The 20,000-nt window shown below is 35.6% G+C and overlaps 1 protein-coding gene and 1 long non-coding RNA gene across 9 annotated transcripts in view; one reads left to right on the top strand and one right to left on the bottom strand.

Annotated features, from left to right (window-relative positions):
• LOC128248744 (uncharacterized) overlaps positions 1-20,000 on the bottom strand; it is a 64,142-nt gene that overhangs the window by 18,238 nt on the left and 25,904 nt on the right. The gene's annotated exons all lie outside the window — the stretch shown is intronic.
• Positions 1-20,000, top strand: part of LOC106877701 (rho GTPase-activating protein 21) — a 373,680-nt gene that overhangs the window by 334,916 nt on the left and 18,764 nt on the right. For all 8 annotated transcript variants that reach the window (XM_052970828.1, XM_052970827.1, XM_014926655.2 and 5 more), the window contains 2 exons: positions 17,147-17,254; positions 18,554-18,689. In XM_052970828.1, the coding sequence (XP_052826788.1) occupies positions 17,147-17,254; positions 18,554-18,689 (244 nt within the window). The remainder of the gene's footprint in view (positions 1-17,146; positions 17,255-18,553; positions 18,690-20,000) is intronic.

Raw genomic sequence — 20,000 nt, 5'->3', positions numbered from 1 at the left:
GTCTCAAAATCCTCGCTGTCCCCAATAAAGCAGTTTTCTGAGCATGTTCTACCCTTATGTCAATCCTAATTTCTCCAACAAATTTCTCGAGACTGGTTGCTAATGCTCCCAGTAGTACCCTTACAACTACTGTGGTGACAGCTACTTTCTTCAGTGCCCACATTCATGCGATTTCATTTTTTAATAGCTTGTACTTCTCAGTCTTTGCCAGTTCTTTATCATCCACTCGTACATCCCTAGGTATGGCAATATCTATCATCTTGGTTTCCTTCATCATTTTATCAACTACAACAATGTCTGGTCTCCAAGCATCAATCACTGAATCACACTGAATTGTAAAATTACGCAAGATCTTATACTCCTTATTTTCAGTGACACCTTCTGGCTTATGCTCATACCATTTCAATGTCCTTTCAAGATCCTCATCATCAGCATTATTATTACTTAAAGAAAGACTGCCCTCCAGGCGGTTTTCTGCTAGCCACGTGATAATGTTTTCACATTTGATTCCCAATTCTAATAATATAATGTGTGTGTTTATATTAGAGAGACAGTGTGTGTGAGAGAGACGGTGGGGAGAGAGAACATTGCACACAATGAATGAAGTAAACACGAAATGAAAAAATTGTATAAATAAAAACTCATTAAAAACTATCTTGTACCGAATATTTAAATTTGTGAACCTGAAATATTCAATAGTAAAAGGAAGTTCAGAAAGTATATTTTCCTGAAAACTTCAATTTATAAAAAATCTCACTTGCTTAGTAAATATTTCTTTCAGTAATTTATCATAGTTGTAATATATCTTAAACAAACTTCAAAGTAACCCAACTACGTTTAGCATGCAAGAAATAGCAGTGATCACATAGCTATTATTGTAATGCTTGTAGCATTCCAAACAGCCATACCAACAAAATCGCTTCATTTTTTTTTTTTTTTTTAATTATACTGGTATATTAAAAAAAATGTCATTTTATGAAAAATATTCATTTAACAAACTCTGGAAGCTGATATTATTCTTGAAATTATGCCTTGTATCATAAGCCTCAAAGTTATACAGCTATATGTATTGGCATGTCCCAAAGTATGGTTGCTTTCTCATTTTCTGTGACCTTTTCTGGCGTGTGCCTACACCATCTTTTTTCTGTTGTTATTCCATTATTATTATTATTGTTGTTATTGTTAGTTAGGTGGCGAGCTGGCAGAATCATTAGCATGCCAGGCAAAATGCTTAGTGGTATTTTGTCTGCTGTTACGTTCTGAGTTCAAATTCCACCGAGGTCGACTTTGCCTTTCATCCTTTTCGGGTCACTTAATTAAGTACGAGTTGAGTACTGGGGTGGGGGAGCGATGTAATCGACTATCCCCCTCCCCCCAGTTTCAGGCCTTGTGCCTATAGTAGAAAGGATTATTATTATTAGTAGTATTATTATTGTGGTAATCTGGCAGAATTATTAACATGCCAACAGAATGCTTAGCTGTATTTTGTCTGTCTTTACATTTTGTGTTCAAATTCCACCAAGGTCAACTTTGCCTTTCATCCCTTCTTTTTGGTGGGGGGGGGGATCGATAAGATAAATTCCAATTGAACACTGGGGTCAATGTAATCAACTTAACTCCGCCCTTGCAATTGCTGGCCTTGTGCTAAAATTTGAAACCACCGTTTTTATTGTTATTTATTGAATATTTGTGTTTCATTGCAGCAACCTGGAGGCCATCACCTAAAGCATTAATATTTAAGCGAATTAAATCAAGTAAATCTTTTAATTAGATTCTTGTAGCCTTCACTTGTAGTGACTTTGGAATGGTATCACACACACACTGTAGAATGGTAACACATCTGTAGGATGGTATCACACACATCTGTAGGATGGTATCACACACGTCTGTAGAATGATAACACGTCTGTAGAATGATAACACACGTCTGTAGAATGACACATCTGTAGAATGGTAACACATCTGTAGGGTGGTATCACGCACGTCTGTAGAATGGTAACACACACATCTGTAGAATGGTAACACACACATCTGTAGAATGGTAACACACACATCTGTAGAATGGTAACACACACATCTGTAGAATGGTAACACACACATCTGTAGGATGGTAACACACACGTCTGTTGAATGGTAACACACGTTTGTTGAATGGTAACACACGTCTGTAGAATGGTAATGCACCCGTCCGTAGAATGGTATCACACATGCCTGTAGAATGGTAACATGTCTGTAGGATGGTAACACACGTATCTGTAGAATGGTATCACACACGTCTGTAGAATATCACACACATCTGTAGATTGGTAAATTTGCACATTTGTTGAAGGGTAACACATGCACACACACACATACCTGTAGAAGGTAACACACATCTCTGGAGAATACGTAGATAAATCCTGCTGTAAACCTTTAAGCATTCTATGTAACCAGGCAACTTCTCTGTTTTATTTATACAGAATATTATATTTACTCTTCTTCTATCTATGTTCCTGTTTCAGCTGTCTTCGATACTACCAAACTATCTCTGTCTGTTTGTCTGTCTCTCTCTCTCTCTCTCACTCAAAATCTTCCTTCACAGGATTATTAATGTTTTTAACTTCAACAATTTTGTTTTTCTTAAATCCTGCTTCCATTTTCCTTCCTTTTTAAAACTATTGTATTCTTTTCTTTCAAAATTAACAAGTAAAACTTTTGAAGTTGATTTTTTTTTTTTTTTTTTTGTGTTTCTTAAACTGTATCAAATTACAAAAATTTAACCTTCCCTTACCACACCACCAAATATTGCCATTCTGTCTCAGCTCCTCCAGACAAGGAAAACCATCACTCAGATTATCAAAAGCCAGGGACAATCTTGTCTGTAATTCCTTCCTCAAAACATTACCATTCTTATCCACTACCACCCAAAACGGGATTAGCATTTTAAAAGCTTGTGTGAAGTTTTGTAAGCTTCTAAACATGAATCTGTTGAAGACGATGAATTGTTTGTTATTTCACTGAAGATCTGTAGATGTTTGAAATGATAAATTCTAGGATAGAAGTGGGTATTGTGTTGCTCTAAGACACACCCAAGTATATATGTATACCTGGGTAGCTAGTGGGTGGTAAGGAATGATGTGCTGCATGAGATGTACATAAAATTAATCATCACATATAAAAACAAATTAGTCATTAAATAACATTAACAAATTAATTATTGACATTTCTCACTGTGTATGTGTATGAGTTATGTGTCTTTGCATATGTGTTTGTGTGTGTCTATGTGTATGTGTCTGAGTATCTTAGTAAGTGTATGTATCTATGAATATGTCAGTGCATGTGGGTGTGTCTGTATGTTTGTGTATGTGCCTTTGTCTGTATGAATGTGTACATCTACGTATGTCTGTATCTTTGTGTATGTCCATTTATATGTCTGTATGTACATGTGTGCTAAAGTGTAAATTGCATGTCAGAACTTACCATCTGACATACATCTTGTAACAACATGAACCAATGACGGATATGGTCAACATGACACAATCTTCTTCAAGTCACACCCTACTATGTTAAAAAAAAAGGACGAACACATTGGACACAACACTTTCTGACAGACTGAATAGCCATGGCTGGAAGATCTACTTATCATGGATGACCTGGCTATAAATAGCAATTTCTAGCCTCAGTAAAGTTATAATATCTTATTGGCCATCATACAAGGGTCAGCCTATTGCCTGATTTGTTAGTTCTCTAAATGTCCCTTGGCAAAATGTCTCAGTCCTGAAGTTCATTTATATTTAAATGTAAAGAGAATTAACATTGTAATTACAAACATCCCAGTGTTTTATAACAGATGCATCATATCCCTACATATTGTAAGAGGCATCTAAAAGGATTGGTGATAGGAAGGGTATCCAGTCATTAAAACACTAAGAAACATCTATCCAGTCCATGCCAACATAGAAAAGTAAATCCATAATAATAATAATAATAATGAAATTCACAGTTTGTTGTTTAATAGGATTCTAATTTTAGTCTGCTGCTTAAACACAATACCTAAATAATAATCTGTATAAACACCATGCTTTGTCTAAACATGAGATTCTGTTTCTAAACACTAGAGCCAAGCCACCTTGAGCAATTGTCTTCTACCATAGCCTGAGTGAAATTTGCTGAACTCTTAAAATAGGACTCTTCCTACCTACTACAGGAAATTGGTTTATTGGTAAATGCTATAAAACCAGTGGTATGATCCATGCAAATGAGTCTGCAAGCTAGTTGATGTTGTAGGCCCAGTTCAGATCTGATCAATCAGACCCATGGTTTACACATAATTAACGAAACAACTAGGTGTAATCCCTGGCTTATTGTTCTAGTTATACCCTGCTATTGTTGAACTAATAACCATATTGCACACTCTGACATGCAGTTTTTCTCTGTAGGTTGAAGTGTATACACAGACATTCATAGGGTGAAATGTAACAGAGCCTTTATATTTTTCAGCCTCTGGCTCAGCCTGCTAGAAATAAGTGTTATTTCCTTAACCCTTTAGCTTTTAAACCGGCCATATCTGGCCAAAATATTCAACCTGTTTTATGTTCAAACTGACTAGATCCAGCTTTTCCCACCTATCCTACAATGTCATTCTAAGATTAAACAATCACATCATTGAAATCTTGAAGCTATGAGATAATGCATAATTAATTCAAAACATTGTGAATAAATAAGCTTTACATTTGACAGAGTAAATCGGAATGTTGAAGGGTTACAATTTAACTCTACTATCTTAAAAATAGATTACTATACCAGATAAAATAGCCTTGGATATATGATGTCAACATATGGCACATTAAAAGATGGTCACATCTGGAGTAATGATGCATCAATGAAGATCCTCTGGTTGACTGACATCAGTCCATTATGTATACAGTACAAATGGCCTTAAGAATGGCATGCTTGTTACACAATCTCGTTCCTTTCCTCTGCAAATAATCTGTGTTATCTTTCTAAGTAAAAGAAAGTCTACGCTATACATTGCATGATGTTTTGAAATTTGATGCGAGAGTTGCAAGATAACAGCTAAAAAATATCTGATGTCCTGCTGTTTGAAGAATACTGTTCATTAATTAGCTGTTAGTCATTATGATGAGGTAGGTATTACACTGCTAACAAAGATACGCGTACAGAGCAACTCTATTCTCGTATTTCAAAAGACTTCAAATATTTCATTTCTGAAAGTAATACCAAGAAAACCATTTCAATTAACTTTTTCCTTAGTTTAAAAGTTTCTCTGAGGAACTTTATGGCAGAAACAGCTGCAAAGATACACATACTTCTGTATAGGCACCACATACTTGGACACACATCTTACAAAAATGTCCATGCAAACTCACACACATACATACGTGCATGCACATACAAACATACACATAGGCATACACACAACTGCCCTCTTAACAGGCCCCTGAGATAGCAGAGTGGCTCTAATCTGATACTCATCTCATGCTCCTCCTTAAAATCCTGGAGCCAAAAGACAATACATGGTCCTTATTTTTGACCACATCTTTAATATAATACACAGCCTAAGTGCTCCAATTAATTTCAAAGATTAGAAAGAAATTGACTAAAGGATTTACAAAATTGGTTTTTGGAATATGACACAAAGGTTCTTCAGATAAAATTATAACGGAAAGTTTAAATAACATTTTAAAGTAAGTTTTGTTTCATAGAATCAGAAGCTGTGGTCATTGGTAGATCGATCTAAAGTGTTAAAAGTACACACACACACACCATATACGTATGTGTGTGTATATGTATATATACACACACACACACACACACACACACACACACACACACACACACACACACACCTTGTTTGTATATCTATATGGATGATGACCACAATATCACTCATAGGTGTATACAGGAATGGTTAACCAGTCCTTTTTTTGCCAATGAGAAGGTTAACTTCCTCTTCTATTCAGCCTGTCAGCTCCAATTGTATGGCCCCTTCCCTTATCAGACTAAACCAGGCTGATCTCCCACCAGTAACATTGCCCTGACTCTGGATTATTGCTTAAATCTTTCTTTTGGTGTGTCCAGTGTGCCCATGCTGTCTTAAGGCGTAGGCAGTTGTCCAAGGTCCTCACTGATTTTGGGCCAATTTCAGGATCCAATGCATTGATTTACCTAGAGGCCTTTAATACTGCTAAGACAGCTTTGAGTAGGGGAGTTTGACTTGAAAATACCCTAGTAATGGTTGCACTCTCCACTGACTGGAAGGGTCTCCTCTACCAAAATGCCATGCAAGAAATATTTCAGAAGTTGTTTGTTGTTCATTTTGGCAACGTAACCAGATCAGTGCACCTGGTCTCTGCATAGGAGAGTATAGATGCTAGATAACATTGTATGATTGAAGATCTCAGTATCTAGGACCATGTCCTGCCAATTAATAATATACAGCATTTTACACAGACATTTCAGGTAGAATTTGTTGAATTTCTTGGCATAACTGCTGTAAACAGCTCACGCCTCATGAACAAACAGCAAAGTTGGCAGGACAACTCTGTAAACCTTCAACTCGATTTGGTGCTAAAGTCCTTCTTCACTTATATGCTCACCATAATAATTCTGCTATTGATTTCATCATTGATGGAAACAATTTTTGAGAGTGTGCTATGAAGGTATGTGATACTGTCGCACAATCATCAGGTGTACAAACTCTCCTAACACTTGTCTATATTTATAAAAACTAATATACATCCAGTCCTCTGTACTCAGGACCTGGTACTTCATAATTTTAATCTCTCTGGAAAACATTGTGCTTCAACACTACAATTCTAGATTTCAACTTATACTGAGGGCTTCAACATTTTATATCCTGTAAAGACAAGTTTAAAGCTATCATACTACTTAGAAGCAGTATGGGAAAGAGGAATGGAGTAACTTCAAGGACATTTTCTACCTCAGTAAGAATATTTATTTGACATTTTGGTTGCCTGAAACAATTTAGAGAAGTGCAGCACACTTATGGCAGTGAGCTGTAGAGCGTCTACTCCAGACCAGAGTGCCTCAATGTCTTCCACTTACACTAGCTGAGATTAATTTTGAACATTGTGTGTTCTGGTTTAACCACCAACTAGAAGCTCTTAGCTGGTCCACAGATACCTGACCTCCTTGTCCTACCACAGCAACGATGTCTCCACTGTCTGGTCTATGTACACAGCATGTCAGATGGGAAATGGTCTGCTGAATGGTGAAATATCCTCCAAGAAAACACCAGGACAGGCCCTGTCATATTTATTTCAAAAATATCTGCAACGGGACTTGAAGTCTCTTTACATGAACATTGAAGGCAAGAAGACATTGTTGATGATTGTCCCCACTGGAAACTGGGACTAGGCAAGGGTTTAAAAAGATACTCACCACCTGCATTCAGTTTTTTTTTGTTTTGTTTTGTTTTTTTTGTATCTTTTATACTGTTTTAAGTTTTGTCTCAATAGCAGTTAACTTTTGGTTGTAAAAAGAGTGGACTGGCAGGGAAAAGGGTGATTATATTTTTAACTGAAACTGGTAAAATTCAGGCGAAGAAGTGGATACTTAAAAATATAGCGGCTGAAGTTGGTGTAGCATTTTGTTCCATTCAAATATAAAAGTATCTCCTCTTTAGATTCTAATTTCCCCTATGAAAACAATTTTGTATGCAACTTTTTTTGTATCTACTCCTTATAAAAATTAAATATAGTGGATGATGGGAGTGGAGTTCAAACACTCATATAATGAAGATGAATTCTGTTTTTAAAAATTTTAAGATGTTCGGCTACTTTCCTCTTATGTTTTTCCGACTTTGGCTGAGCTAACAGTTAGGTATTCAGAAATATGAACTCATTGAGGTACGAAGAGCAACTAAGATGCACTTCTACTTGACTTAGTGAGAATTAAGTAGAACATAGTATCTTGTCAGATCTGAAACAACAAATTGTCTTGTGGTTTTTGTGAGGGCTACTGGTCTTCACCTTAAAAAGAAAATTCATCTCCTCTAGAGCCAAAAATTCAGGATTTATGCTTATGAAACTCTGGAAATCCAACACACTTGGATACTTGACACCCTGAAAGTCTACCATCCTTAACACTCATGTCTTCTATAAAAGTTGACCAATTAACCCATTACCTCCTATAATTCTATTAACTGGAATTTTTTTATGAAACTTTGATTTTTAGCATAAAACAGCCTTAGAAACATGCTGGAATGATCAAAATAACATTTTAAATAGAAATAAACAAGATATTGGGTGAAAAATTAGCAAACCTCATTTGAATATCAGAGAAATATACCTAGTAGATATAGCAAAAAGGTTAGATATGTGTAAATATTGACAGATAATTACGAAATTTGTAATTTTTAAGTGATCTCATATGAGATCACTGGTAGGTAATAGGTTAATCTCTGTTCCCCAAGAATGCCCAGCATTTATCTTCATTTGACTTTGTATAAACCACTGGGTTTGATCTTAAATAAACATGCATGTGAGATGGGATATTGGGGTAGGGAAACTGGTCATTCAAATTTAACCACATGATCAACATATTCCATAAGTGCATACCCCACTTCAATCTTTTCTCTACTTTTTTTTTCTTCACCCAAAATCTACCCAGAAGGCATATTATTTAAATGCAAATTCCAACCTGCAATATTTTTAAGCTTCCATTTCTTATGTACTTTTTCAGGTTCAGTTAAGAATATTATCACTCATGCACCCGCATTTTTCCTGCTAGTTTATATATATATATATATATATATATATATACATACATGTGTGTGTGTGTGTTCATAGTTCAACCAGCAAAAACACCCTGCATCTCACCACCCTCTCCCACCCCTGCATCTACCCACCACTTTCAGTTAAATAGTTCAATTGTACTCTGTGCTTGCATTCAATCTTCCCACTGCCTCCCTATTCTAGGTGCCGTGTACAAATATGGGCATTAAAGTCCTAACTATTCCGCACTCTCCTCCTCCTCCTCCTCCCACTGTTATCTGATGGTGGTAATAGTCGCCGTTGTTGTTGTGTGTAGTACGGCAAAAATGGGGAATGGGGAGGGGTGGGATGTGAGTAAATAACTCTACCTCCCCCCCCCTTCCCCATCCCACATCACAGCCTTCATTTTACCCAAGTTACATCATCTGGGATTGAACATTCACACCATTTAACATTCTCTCTATTATTATACCTTGCATGTCTCTCTCTCTCTCCCCTCCCTCCTTCTCCCTCCCTCCATCTTTCCCTCTTTTTCCCTCCCTCCCTCTTCTTTCTCTTTCTCTCCCTATCTCTCAGCTAGTGTCTGTCATTAATTATTAACATCTTTCTCTCTCTCGAAAGACATAATATTTTTTCTTACAGTGTGTATGTATATGTGTATTTGTGTGTGTGTGTGTGTGTGTGTGTGTGTGTGTGTGTGTGTGTGTATTTATGTGTGTCTTACTATGGATATCTGTATATATATACAACTGTACAAGTTTGTGTCTTATGTCTCTTGGTGTGGTGTATATCTTTGTGTATATATTTCTGTATGTATGTAGGGACACACACACACACACACACACACACAATATGCATGTGTGTGTGTGTGTAGAAATATTTCTACATTACATAACAAACCACTTGTTTGAACTTATCAGTTTACTTGTTTGCACCATTCCTGTGGAGCGGGGGCAGTGAATCAACTCCCCCCACCTTCTCCTATGATGTCAAGGAGATGAGATTGAAAGGTGAACAGATAAGCAATGTGTATATATATTCATAGGATGTCTTTCTCTACCACCGTTAGACCCAGGGTAGTTGATATCACTATATACAACAGTTTAACACCAGTTCAATCTTCATCTAGTAAACCTATAATCATAGACATTCCAACTGTAACCATCTTGCCTTTTTGTACATCTACAATTATGTTAAGTGTTGTTTCTTTTTTAAAAAATGGTAAGATTTGGTTGCTGTTTCTAGCAGGATGAATGACCATGTAGAGGCTGCTTCATTGGCTTTTGTTTAGTATAGCTGTGGCTATAGTTGCTGTTGCTTAGTTACAGGTTAATTCTGATCCATCTGACCTTTACTCAAGGGTATTCCAGCTGGGACCATGTATTCAGACATGTATCCACTGTGAAATTTTTTCTTTTTAAGTTGGCAAAATGTGATTTAAGGAAGATTTGGTAGCTATTTCTTGTAGACGTCAAGACTACATAAAGGCTCTGCTCTCTTTGGCTGGTTTAATCAAAAGCATACATCATTTATTTGGGAATAAGCTGGATGATGATGTTGATGATGATAACAATGATGATGATGAGGGTGGTGGTTTCAAATATTAGTCCAAGACTGGAAATTTAGGGGAGAAGCCTTGTCAATTACATCTACCCCGGTGCTCAACTGGTGCTTCTTTTATCAACCCCAAAAGCATGAGACTTAACCTCAGCCGTGTTTGAATTCAGAATGTTAAGACAGATGAAATGCTACTGCCTTTGGTACCTCCATACTTTCACTATTATATCTCAGATATTCCACAACTTCTGTAATTTCGTTTCATCTGCAACTATATTCCTTATTAAGAGATGTTTAAATGTGATCAACTCTGCTAATATGGCCACCTCTGCATAGTTGTTTCAACCCTTTCACTGTGAAATTAAATTTCATGGTTATTCCAGTAATGATGGTAAATATCTACCAAAAACAAACAAAAAAAAAGAAATAGAATTGTTATTTTGGTATTTTCTGCAAATCATGTTTGCCTCAATAAACTTTAGCATATCTCAACAGCAAATAGTTTCAAACATGACATTCCTCAACAAAAAAAGAGATTGCTATATAAAACTGAGGCAAATGAAAAAATAGAAGATATGTGAGTGTATGTCTATCACTAAAACAGCGCACTCATACACACGTGTGTGTATGTGTGTGTAGTCACTTTGCCTTGTGTTTCCAAACAGTCAGACAAGCAAGGGCCATCTACATTCGCACAGTTGGCTATTGTACTCCTTAAGACTTTTACTGACTGCATGAACCCAGCCAGCATTAGTTTATTAGCTTGCATACCAACATGATAAGTCTACTTTGATATTTAATGTCAGGAATCAAGTACTACCATAGATATCATCAAATGTTACTCTACCAAATCACCGGCTTTGTGTCTTTTCTATAAAAAAAAAAAAAAAAGCCTCATTGTTGAAGATGGTGATAATTGATAGAATCAGTAGAGCACTGTATCAAAATGACTCATGGCATCTCCTTCCATTTGCATTTTGAGTTCAAATCCTGCTAGGTCAATTTTATAAAGTAACAGTCAGGTACAAGTATTTTTTTATTGTTGTTTTCTGGGACAGTTGGAGGTTTTAGTTAAGTACCCTAGAGTTTTTTTTTTTCTTGCAACAGTTAAAATTTGATGTGTAGGTGTATGTAGAGCACTTTCGTTACATCATAGTGTCTCCAAGTACATTTTCATGAGAGTAATATAGGACATCCTGGTTAATATATATGTATTGTTTCTTTCAAATATAACATAGGCAATACTTGATATGTCTTTTGTTTTAGTCCTGGATCACAAATATGTCTTTACTGTACCATTTTGTCTGGATTTAGTCAGCCAAGTCAATCTTTTTTAGTTTTACATATGGAGAATTCAGTTCATAGGAGGTATGTAATATTGATTTCAAATTTTGGCACGAGATCAGCAATTTCATGTGATGGGGTAAGTCGATAACAATGACCCCATTGCTCAACTGGTACTTATTTCATCAACCCCAAGAGTATGAAAGTGAAGTCAAACTTGGAGGAATTTGAACTAAGAATGTAAAGATGAAAGAAATGCTGCTCAGTATTTTTCCCAGCATGCTAACGAGATGTGTAACATTGAAAACTGCATTATTGAAAGCTTCTCCCTAACACTTAATAATCCCCTATGACTATCTCTTCTTAAGATATACACTCATTATATAGCATTTCAAAGGATTTTCCAAATTTTGCACTTTGTAGTTTTTACAGTTTCTGGAGTCCAGAATCTGTTTCATAATCCAATATTCCTAGTGTTGCAGTAGGCAGTGTCTAGAGCCATTATCTTCAGAGCCACATGCTTTGATTGCTATGCAGATTTGTTAATGACACAAATATTTTTGCTATTTAAATAAATGTTTACAATTGCTGTGATTCTGCTTTGACATTACATTCTCATTTACACAATTTAATATCATTACTGCCATCTTAGAAATGATGGAATGTCAGTATTTAGCTACTTTTCTCTGCATTCTGAGTTGAAACATCACCAGAGTTAGATTTACCTTTTTGCTTCCTGAGAAGCAAAAGGTAAACTAGAAGACTAGAAGTTTGGAAATTCTGTGGGAAGACCATGGAAACCAATGAAATGGATCTCATAACAAAACAAAACTAAATGGCATTGACAAATTTATAAAATCATTTATAAAATTTATAAATCCAGGAGTTGAGTGGTAACATATAAATTAAAAAAAAAAAAAAACTGACGGTCTATTATAGAAGACTCCAAAAGAAACAGGATGACAGGAAATGAATAGATTTGACAAAAATTGGTGATTGGGGCATCCTGAGTCGATACTTGTAGAGTAATAGGGACAAAGCTTTTAACTTTATCATTTATTTTTCTTTTACTTGTTTCAGTCATTAGACTGCAGCCATGTTGGGGCTCTGCTTTGAATTTTAAGTCAAATGTATCAGCCGCAGTATTCCTTTGTCAGACCACTAAGCTATGGCAATGTAAACGCACCAAACCAATTGTCAAATGGCAGATGAACACACATACACACAAGCATATATACAATGGACTTCTTTCAGTTTCTGTCTACCAATTCACTCACAAGGTGTTGGTCAGCCTGAGGCTATAGTAGCAGACACTTCCTCAAGGTGCCATGCAGTTGGGCTGAACCCAGAGCCATGAGGTTGGGAAGCAAACCTCCTACCACACATAAAATGCTAGGATCAGTTGAATTAATTATGTCCTTCACTAATTTGTTATCACAGTCTAATGTTAGACATAATTGATAATTAACTAATAGTCATCTTTCTTTAGTCTGTATAATTGAGAAATTTCATTACTCATAAACAGTTTCATTTTACTCCGTTTACATTGGAAAGACATATTAGGAAAGACAGGAACAGCAGAGACTTTCTTTACCTAATTATTTCTCCCTACTTACAAGTCTACTTGGAATAAATAATAATTTCATTGTCATAAAAACTCAAACAGGACGTCTTTAAATTCTAAATTTAGGTTTGAATCACTCCCTGACTTAACTTTCTTTCTCAGCAATTCCTATTTTACATCTCTTGCTAAAAATAGCTCCTAAAAACAGTATGACTGTACGTGACTGCATTTATCTGTGTGTGTGTGTCTACCTGTGCACATCATTATGTCTATGTATGTGACTACATATATAAATTTTTATTCTCTACTGTTGCAAACACCAAGTTGCATATATTTATGACAGGCATAATTTTATAAATGTGACCCCCTTCAAACAAATATCTGAAAGGGTTACTATATTTCCCAGGAGGTCACATACAGGACCCATGTTAGAAGTAGGTCTGTCTGTGTCAGTGGTTCTGAAACAGTGCACAAGAAATATTTGGGTACACCACACATTTTGAAAAGTACAATTTAAAGCTTTAGATAATTCTTATTAATGTTTGATTTGGTTGTCTTGAAAAACTTGTTATTCATAAATTTATTATCATATGGGAATGATTCACAAAGCAAACAGCAGTTTTATTTCTTTTTATTTCAAAATCATGTGAAGATTAGCAGTAAATGTTTATTTGATTTCTATCATGGCACAAAGTCAATAACTTAGAGAACCAGTTTTATTTTTGTCTTCATATATATATATATATATATATATATATAATCATATGTACTCCCATGTATAATTAACAATCTGTTTAAGTAAAATTGAATATCAAATATGATTTAAAACTAGTATAATTTCACAAACTGTTTTTGTTTGTGTGTTGTTGTTTAGTCTCGGGTTAATCCTGATCCAGCAAATCTGGGACTGAAATTTTGTGACCATTCCATCTTTTGTATATCAGGATCAGCTCTGTCTCTCTACCCACACATGTTTTTCTGTTTGTGTGTACGTGAGTCTGTGTGCACATGAGAATCTATGTCTGTGTATGTGTGTATACATCTGTGTATGTGATCAAAATATAAATGTCTTGTTGAAACAAATCTGCTAACATCTGTATTATATCCGGACTTTGTTATTTGACCCAGTTTTTCCTTAAATTCCTGTCCCACTTGCAAACCACATCCTGGATGTTCGTAGTTGAATTGATTTCTTGTGCTAGCTATTAACACCACCACTACCTCAATGTGTGCAGTGCTGATACTTCACATTACATTCACCCTTCAACACTTCAACAACAGCTTCAGTCATAATGGTGTGGCATCCCTCAGGTATTTTACACATGTTCTGTGGTAAGTTGGTCCTGCATACACCTTAGCTTTGCTTGTTTTGTTTTTTGTTTTTCTGTCATCGTTATTGTGGAGACAGGGACAGACCAGGTGATCCTTGTTCAAGTTGTACTGACATGGAAACATAAAATATTGAACTGGTTTTTATTTGTTAAAAGTAATTTTGTATGTAAGAGAGGTTTATCTTGTTTCCTCAGAAACCACACACACACACACACACACACACACGAGCACACATTTGTACACACACACACACACACACACACACACACACATGCTCATATTAGTGCACACACGCCTCCACATATTAGTATACACACACATGCATTTATACATGCTCACATACATACACAACTTGTAAACTTTAAGACAAATATTTGTCCACTCTGTTACACACACACATGGCTGTAGAACTGGAAGCAATTATTGGGTGTCAGAGTCAGTACATGTTTTACTGACTCTGACTCAAATTAAGTGTAAGTTATAATATAAAGCACCGAAAAATGTCCAATTCCACAGATATTAATTTGATTATTTTCTGGGATGAAAATGATCATATCAGCGTTAAGAAAGTTCTAGTAGAAACAGTTCTGCTTCTAAGAACAAGATGTTAGACAATTTTGCCATTGGATTTTGTATTTGACCCTTCTATAATAATAAATGTCAAAACGAATTTCTGTGTCAGTGTATCACACTTTGCTCCCCCCCCCCCCGCTCACTATCCAATGACACTTCTACTATTCCTCATGTTGGGGTGAGAGTAACAGTAGACATAGAGATGGTGAGGGTGGTAGCAGATTGACGGTTGTGATGGTAACGGGGTGATAGTAATAGTATGAGCTGTAGTTGTGATAGAGGCAGAGGCGACGGTGATGATGGTGGTGGTGGTGGGGTGGTGGTGGTTGGTGGTGGTGGTGGCCAAGGCAGTCAGGGATGACAGTGATAGTAAGTGATATGAAAGACATTGGTGATGGTGGTGAAAGGGAAGGCGGCGAAGTCAAAAGTATTGATAGTAGTGGCTTCAGAAGTCTGAATGGTGTGTGTATGGCAATTGTGGTGGCGATGTTGGTAGTACTGGTGATGGTGATGGTTGAAAACAATCAACAGAAAGAGAGAGAGAGAGAGAGAGAGAAAGAAAGAGATTAGATAAAAAAAAATTGTAGTGACCCCACAAATGGGAAGACAAAAAAATGTTATTTATCGTACAGTTTTGCAATAAGTTCCAAGTCAGCAAATTATATCATTGTTTTGATGAAAATTGTTCCATGCTTGAAAAATATTGGTCAAGCTTAATAAAACTTAATATGTACTCAATGCATGAAGTGTCATTGTTGAGCCCAAGGCCCAATGAAGAACCCTCCACAGGAGCTAGCTTAAAAGCTGCCCTATCGAGTGGCTTTTAACCTTGTATTCTATATAGATACAGTGATTCTTCAATTCATTTTCAAAAGGATACATTTTTGCATATTTTACAACACAATTTTTATTTCGTTTCATGTAATGTTTCGCTTATTCAAAGCAATTCTTTAATCTCAAAAAGGAAAGGTTATGTATCTCATTGAGTTTCTTTCTTTTACAATCGTCATTTGTTGACCCTTTAACATTCAAACTACTCTGTCAAATGTAATGCTTATTTATTCACATTGTTTTGATTTAATCGTGCATTATCTTGTAGTTTTGAGATTTAGATTAAACGGTTGTTTACTTTTAGTATGACATTGTAGGGTTGTTGTAAGAGACTGTATTTAGCTAGTTTTGACTGGATATTACTGGTTTAAATGCTAAAGAGTTAAGTTACTTTGGTTGTTCAGATTTTTAGTTTTAACTTTGATGTATTTTAGATTTTTGAACTGCTTGAAAGATTTTCTTTTAAAATGTTTTTATAGTTTATTTCTTTGAAAATTCTGTTACCTTATCCCTTTAACTGCGAAATTAAATTTCATGATATAATTATGATATTATTATTATTATTATTATTATTATTATTAAGGTGACAGGCTGGTAGAATCTTTAGTACACCAAACAAAATACTTATTGGTGTTTTTGTCTGTCTTCACATTCTGAGTTCAAATTTCACCAGAGTCAACTTTGCCTTTCATCCTTTCAAAGTCTTTTAAGTACCAGCTGAGCACTGGGGGCCAATGTAATCAAGTAGTCCCACTCCCCTCAAATTTCAGGCTTTGTTCCTACAGAAGAAAGGATTATTATATTTTTCTTCTTCTTTCAGTTTCCATTTCTTGCCAAGTATCTTCCATTATTATTATTATTATTATTATTATTATTATTATTATTAAGGCAGCAAGCTGGCTGAATCGTTAGCACACTGAACAAAATGCTTAGCAGTATTTCGCCCATCACTATGTTCTGAGTTCAAATTCCACCGAGGTCAACTTTGCCTTTCATCTTTCCAGGGTCAATAAATTAAGTACCAGTTGAATACTGGGGTCAATGTAATTGTCTTAACCCCCTCCTCCCAAATTTCAGGCTTTGTGTCTATAGCAGAAAGGATTATTATTATTATTATTATTATTATTATTATAACTGCTACTACTACTGTTGTAGTACTGGAATTTTTATATACAACTTATGTTAATAACCATTGAATTGCTAAGTAAATTTCACCATTACTGTCATTGTTACTATTGTTATCATCATTAATGTTATTTATATTGCAGCTGACAGCACTTTGCTCAACATGTCCAGTTGTGCAGAAAACAAAGAGAGTTTCTTCTCACATAGCACCTTTGAGTCAGACCAAGTCACTCTACGTAAGAAGACTGAAGGTTAGAATCCTCTTTATCTCTCTTTCCCCCCCTCTCTCTTTCTCTCTCTCTCCTTAAGCATTAGGGTCAATGTAATCAACTAACTCCCACCCACATAATTTCAAGCTTAAAGCAAGTAAGGATTATTATTATTATTATTATTATTATTATTATTATTGTTGTTGTTGTTGTTGTTGTTGTTGCAATGGTGGTCGATTGGCAGAGTCAGAAGAACTCTGCTGAAGAAAGTGGCTGTTTCGGTATTTAAATTCTGAGTTCAAATCAGGCGCGTGCCATCAGTGATTACTCAGGGTAGGAAGTTGGTGAGTAAAACACAAAAATAAATAAGCAAAACACAGGCATGTGACTGAGTTGAAGGCAGATTTACTTTTGCTTTTATAGCATATAAAGAAAACTGTGTTGGAGGAGTTTACACAGCTTGTGTACTACATAATTACTATGCGTGGCTTAAATACTGAGATTGAAAAGCTGGGGTGAATTATGCATAGTAATCAGAGTAACCTTCATAACTTTATTGAATTAGGTGCATATTTTGCCATGAAAGGAAAATGTTGCTATCAATCTATTTTATCCAAGGTAAGCACTGCCTATCTTACCCACCTAGATGGCACGTCCCTGGTTCAAATTATGCTGAGGCCAACTTTACCTTTCATCCTCATATGGCACGATCATAGGCCTCTGTTATTAGAGATATCTTGTGACTAAACAATGCTCTACATTAATATTGATCTGCTAAATGCTTTCTAATTTATAAAAGTATCATATTTCATACTATAATTGGAAGTATCCATTGACTTTGAGAAGTAGAAGTTGTGGTGTTCATACCTAATACTCACCATCTCTAACCTAGTACTCTGACCTGGTAGCATTGTTCTTAATCCATACTTCACTGCTAATAATATAGCACTTGACCAGGAGTTTAACACCTATAACATGGTACATCGCTAGGAGTTCAATGATGACATGTTTCTCAACATAAATGTAGAATTCAGAGCCAAAACCTTAGTTCCTGTATGTCCAAAATTTACTCGATGCCTTTCGTGGTAAATGTCACCTGACATTAGTCTCACCAGCCAGCGGAGGCAAAGGGCACTGTCCCCTCCTAACTAATGTCTGTTTTGGACACAAGTATCAGATAATTACTTATGCTATTTAACTAGAAGATTCTAGAAATTAATAACCTTTGTTCCACTAATCATTAATCATTAACTAATCACTTGCTCAATCTTTACCCCTAGCAATCAATCATTAACTTTTACCCCTCCAAAAAAGTCAATAAACTGTTTTATGATTCTGCAGATTTGTCCCCGGAACAAGATGCTGTCAAGTTACAGAGACGTACCTCCTATCTTATGGCCACCGCTAAAGAACGTTCAGATCTCAACACACCGTTGCAGTCCATCAACAAATTCAATTCCATCACTCCAGATAAACTGTAAGTATCTGCTACCCAATATCATGTCAGTGATGCCCTTCATTACACAGCAGTGTGCCTTATGTCACATTGACACATCATACATACTCTGGCACACTATATATACAATGGCACATTAACACTATATATATATATACTATGGCACACTGTACTGCACAATAGTGCAGCACCTTACTACACATTTATACACTGATATACCTCCATATATCTTATCTAGATAGCCTTATGTGTGTATTCTTTAATTGCATTTTTCAGTCTGGCATTTATTGTAGAAAATATGTTTGATATAAAAGGATATGACTCAGTAAAACTCTTTATATATATGTGTGTGTGTGTGTGTGTGTGTGTGTGTGTGTGTGTGTGTGTGTGTGTGTGTGTGTGTACAAATGATATATGAGTATATGCATATATATGTACATGTATGTACATACCTTCATCTACATGTATATATAGATGCATATCTGGGTACATGACGTTGCAAAAAAAACATGGACAAAATGATAAACAAGATACAAAAAACACACAGGCCACATAGAGAACATATTCTTCATCAGCTGTCACCATTATAACACTGGCGTTTTGAAGAGTTAGGACAGGACGCATTGTTAAAATAGCTCTTCCCACGGACACAAATTAAATTTGTTCCATAGAGGATAGTGGCGGACATATATATATATATATATATATATATATAGTGTAGGTATCAGTTAGAGGGGTTTAATACCTCTAAGGGATAATTAAATCCAAAGTCACTCCTGGTTATTACCTGGGTAGGTACAGTCTTTTGTAAAGTTGTACGGTAGCAGGTGGTTTGGTTGGTAGACCCTAGTTTAGGTTATGTAGGAGAAGAAAATGGATGTAATAACAATGGGAAACTTATGGTTTTCACTGATATGCCTTTAATTTAATTAGATAACAATTATCTAATTAAATTAAAGGCATACCAGTGAAAACCACAAGTTTCCCTTTGTTATTACATCCATTTACTTCTCATATATATATATATATCTATATATATAAAAATGAGAATGTGTGTCTGTCTGTCTGTCTGTCTGTGTGAATCCCTAAAACTTGAGAACTACGCAACCAATTTCATTCAAATTTTACAGATGCCCACAGCAACATAATATCTCCTCCACTATTTAAGTATTACGTGTCAAAAGTGAAACAAAAACACTCATGTCAAATACTTTCACTTTAAAAATGAAACTATTCTACTAACTGAAACAATCACATTTCGATACTGTAATGACAGATACTTTCAGAGAGAGAGAGAAAGAGAGAAAGAGTGAGAGAGAGAGATGTATATGT

This window comes from Octopus bimaculoides, chromosome 9 (assembly GCF_001194135.2).
Source record: "Octopus bimaculoides isolate UCB-OBI-ISO-001 chromosome 9, ASM119413v2, whole genome shotgun sequence".
NCBI lineage: Eukaryota > Metazoa > Mollusca > Cephalopoda > Octopoda > Octopodidae > Octopus > Octopus bimaculoides.
The sequence above is the reverse complement of the archived record's forward strand: the minus strand, read 5'-3'. Positions and strand labels throughout refer to the sequence as shown.